The 4,203-nt window shown below is 44.2% G+C and overlaps 1 protein-coding gene across 1 annotated transcript; it reads right to left on the reverse strand.

The window, feature by feature from the left end:
* Window positions 1-1,544: 1,544 nt before the first annotated feature.
* Window positions 1,545-2,021, reverse strand: LOC131001223 (uncharacterized). The gene has a single exon (XM_057927587.1). It carries the CDS (start codon window positions 2,019-2,021, stop codon window positions 1,545-1,547), a length of 477 nt encoding a protein of 158 aa, XP_057783570.1.
* Window positions 2,022-4,203: the final 2,182 nt, after the last annotated feature.

The following is a 4,203-nucleotide window of genomic DNA, read 5'->3' on the forward strand; positions in this document are numbered from 1 at the left end:
TTTTGATCTCTCTGGCACTTATGATTCCTCTGGCATCTTGATTTCTCTGGCGCCTTCGCGGATTTCTTTGGATTTGATTTCTCTGCAGTTCGATTCCTCTGGCGCTTTCGCGGATTTCTCTGGATTTGATTTCTTTGCAGTTCGGGCTTTTGATTTCTCTGGCTTCCCATTTCGCTGCTCTGACTTCTCTGCTGCTCTGGCGATTGGTTCCGCTGCTCTGGCTGGTGATTTCGCTGCTCTGGAGATTGGTTTCTCTGACGCGGGGCTTCGGCTGACTTCTCTGGTCTGGCTACAGAGTTATGCTAAAAACACCCTCTTTAGCCCCGAAATCTCCAAAATTATATTCTTCCATCTAAAAACCTAAATCTCCTGCGAAGCATCAAACAAGCCATAAAACGCACCAATTTCCAGAAGATTCTCTTAAAATAAAGCTTATATAAACCCCAAAATTTAGCACAATTAAGCATAGATCAACCCCCCCACACTTAGCCTTTTGCTTGTCCTCAAGCAAAATCCATATGAATCATAGGAAGAGATTGATTTCAACAATGCTAATTTCCAATCCAAACATTCACAAGTCAATTCAAGATTTTACAATCAACACACATCTTCTCGATCATGCAAGTAACTCAAAGTTTAAGAAGCAACAAAAGTGTAATGCAAGTAATTCGATCAGACCCAATTCTCCGCTAGAAGTGAATTCCCTAATGTGATCGCCTTTATAATCAATATCACCATTTTTTCACACTTTTTGTGCTTAAGATTTTAGATAGTTGAGCCATAATTCATGAAATAAAACCATTTGGATTTAATCCAAAGTTTTTTCACATGGTTTCCCATGCTCATAGTTGAACTAGAGGAGCAGAGACTCAGAGCTGTCACATTTTCAGAGCAGGCCAGATGTTTCAGAGCTGGCAATTCAAAAGTTGGCAATTCGTCCAACATTTTCACAAATAAGATACGATCGTAGGCAATCACAATGACAACACTCCTTCTAGCATCTACCGGACAAATCACGTTTTACTAACTTACAAAAATGTTGCATCGAAAATCATCTACTCTTCCACAAATTCATAAAAATTAGCAAGATTCGAGACCAAAAACTAAGCATAGAAAGACTAATCTTGCCGAATTGAAAACATAAACACATCAAAACAGCCCCCCACGCTTAGAGCATGCCATGTCCTCAGGGCATAAAAGAAATAAGGAGAGTTTAGAGAACGTCCCTGAGTATTGGCAATGAAAAACTGAAGCATCGTGAGAGGCGGTGAAGAGTGGAGAGTGGCAACGCTGACAGGGCAGAGGAGAGAGTGGTTCCGCTGGCAGGGCAGAGGAGAGAGTGGTTCCGCTGGCAGGGCTGTAGAAACATGAACACCTCCAGAATCATAACATCTGCATAGCAACCGAAACTTAATACAAAGAACAAAACACCAACTAAAAACAAAACAAGAACAACAAAAACTAAAAACTAAAAACAAACCAACGGTGGGTTGCCTCCCACCAAGCGCTAGATTTGAAAGTCGCCAGCTCGACTGCTCAAGTGCTCACAAAGTGCCCGGAACCAACAACGAAACAGACTCCGCTGGAACTAAAGAGGAGGCATCATAGAATGGCTTCAAACGTTGTCCATTCACGGTGAATGTCTTCGCCGTATCTAGGCTGCGTATCTCAAACGCCCCATTGGGGTAGACAGATTGAATCACGAACGGACCAACCCATTTTGTCTTCAACTTTTCGGGCATTAAACGCAGCTTCGATTGGAACAAGAGTACCTTTTGCCCGACCTTCAAGGATTTCCCTCGCAGATTCTTGTCATGCCACATCTTAGTGCGCTCTTTATACCACATGGCTGCATCATATGCTTCAAGACGATTCTCCTCCAATTCTTGAAGTTGAAACTTTCTTTCCTCCTCACACTTAGGCAACTGCTTATTCACTTCTTTCACGACCCAATATGCGCGATGCTCTAACTCAACCGGCAGGTGGCACATCTTCCCAAAGATTAGACGATAAGGTGACATACCTATTGGGGTTTTGTAGGCAGTTTTGTACGCCCAGAGTGCGTCATCTAGCCTCTAGCTCCAATCCTTTCGAGACGGGTTCACCGTTTTCTCTAGAATTTGCTTCACTTCTCGGTTGGAAACTTCGGCTTGGCCGTTGGTTTGAGGATGGTAAGGAGTAGCCAATCGATGATGCACACCATATTTCTTCATCAATGCTTCGATGGTGCGGTTGCAGAAGTGCGTCCTCTGATCGCTAATCACTGCTCGAGGTACTCCATACCCAGTAAAGATGTGGGACTTCAAAAATGCGGCAACCACCTTGGCATCATTCGTTTTCGTGGCCTTTGCTTCTACCCATTTCGACACGTAGTCAACGGCGAGCAAGATGTAGAGATTGCCGTATGAGCTTGGGAATGGTCCCATGAAATCCATCCCCCACACATCAAATATCTCACAAAAAATCATCGGGACTTGGGGCATCTCATCTCGCTTGGAGATATTTCCGGTCAGTTGACAACGATCACAGCTTTTGCAAAATAGATAAGCATCTCTATGCAATGTGGTCCAAAAGAAACCGGAATCAAGTACCATCCTCGCTGTACGTTTCGGACCAAAATGACCGCCACAAGCTAGAGAATGGCAGTGTACAAGAATGGCTCGTTGCTCTGCTTCAGGAATGCAACGTCGGATAATCTGATCAGCTCCAACCTTCCACAAATAAGGTTCATCCCAAAGATAATACTTGCACTCACTTCGAAGTTTCATCCGTTGTGTCTTTTTTAACAAAGGTGGGAATATTCCAGAAGTCAAATAATTGACGATGTCGGCGAACCATGGCTCGAACCCACCTTTTTCCTCGACTGAATATGCTGCTGACATTTCCAGAGCAGAACACGTGCGCCAGAGCGGATGGCCATTTCTCTGGCGGGAATCCAGAGCAGAGAAATCACCATTTCTCTGGAGATAGCCATTTCTCTGGCGGGAATCTATTTCTCTGACGGCTTGCTTCCGCTGCTCTGACTCGGAGGAAAGGTCCTGTCTGGGCAAACAAACGGCTGAACATGTCTGGATGGCATAAAGATGCTCTTCTAGGAAAGCTTCGTTGATAGGGCTCTCATCTTCCCCTTGCTGGACTAAACGACTTAAATGGTCAGCCACATGATTCTCCGCTCCCTTCTTATCCCGAATCTCCCAATCAAACTCCTGCAACAAAAGAATCCATCTAATCAAGCGGGCTTTGACTCCTTCTTTGATAGTAGAAACTTCAATGCGGCATGGTCCGTGTAGACAATTATTTTCGCCCCCAAAAGATATGAACGAAATTTTTCAAAGGGAAAAATAATCGCCAACATCTCCTTTTCTGTTGTTGCATAGTTGCATTGGGCGGGATTCAACGTCTTTGAAGCATAATAAATTACGTGGCTCTCCTTCCCCATCTTTTGTCCAAGCACCGCACCCACAGCATGGTCACTAGCGTCGCACATGAGCTCAAAAGGAAGGCTCCAGTCAGGTGGTTGCATAATCGGAGCCGTGGTTAACTTGGTTTTCAACAAGTCAAACGCCTGCTTGCAGTAATCTGTTAGGGCAAACGGAACATCATTCTGCAGCAGATGTGTCAATGGTTGCGCGATCTTTGCGAAATCCTTGATGAATCGTCTGTAAAATCCAGCGTGACCAAGAAAACCTCGAATCTCCTTCACATTTGTAGGGTATGGCAGCTTTGCTATCAAATCCACCTTTGCCTTGTCCACTTGAATCCCCCTTTCTGAAACAACATGGCTTAAAACGATGCCCTCCTTGACCATAAAATGACACTTTTCAAAATTCAAGATCAGATTCTTCTCTACACAACGTGTCAAAACCTTCTCCAAGTTGTCAAGGCAGCCCTCAAACGATGCTCCATAAACTGTAAAATCGTCCATAAAGATTTCTATGCTCTTCTCGATCAAATCAGAAAAAATACTCATCATACATCTTTGGAAAGTGCCGGGTGCATTGCACAATCCAAACGGCATCCTTTTGCAAGCATATGTTCCAAACGGGCAGGTGAAGGTAGTCTTCTCTTGATCTTCTTGGTTGACATGAATTTGAAAACAGCCACTATACCCATCCAAGAAGCAAAAGAATGATTGTCCAGCCAGGCGCTCCAACATCTGATCAATGAATGGTAGAGGAAAATGGTCCTTGCGAGTGGCTGCAT

The sequence above is a fragment of the Salvia miltiorrhiza genome, chromosome 1 (assembly GCF_028751815.1).
Source record: "Salvia miltiorrhiza cultivar Shanhuang (shh) chromosome 1, IMPLAD_Smil_shh, whole genome shotgun sequence".
Lineage (NCBI taxonomy): Eukaryota > Viridiplantae > Streptophyta > Magnoliopsida > Lamiales > Lamiaceae > Salvia > Salvia miltiorrhiza.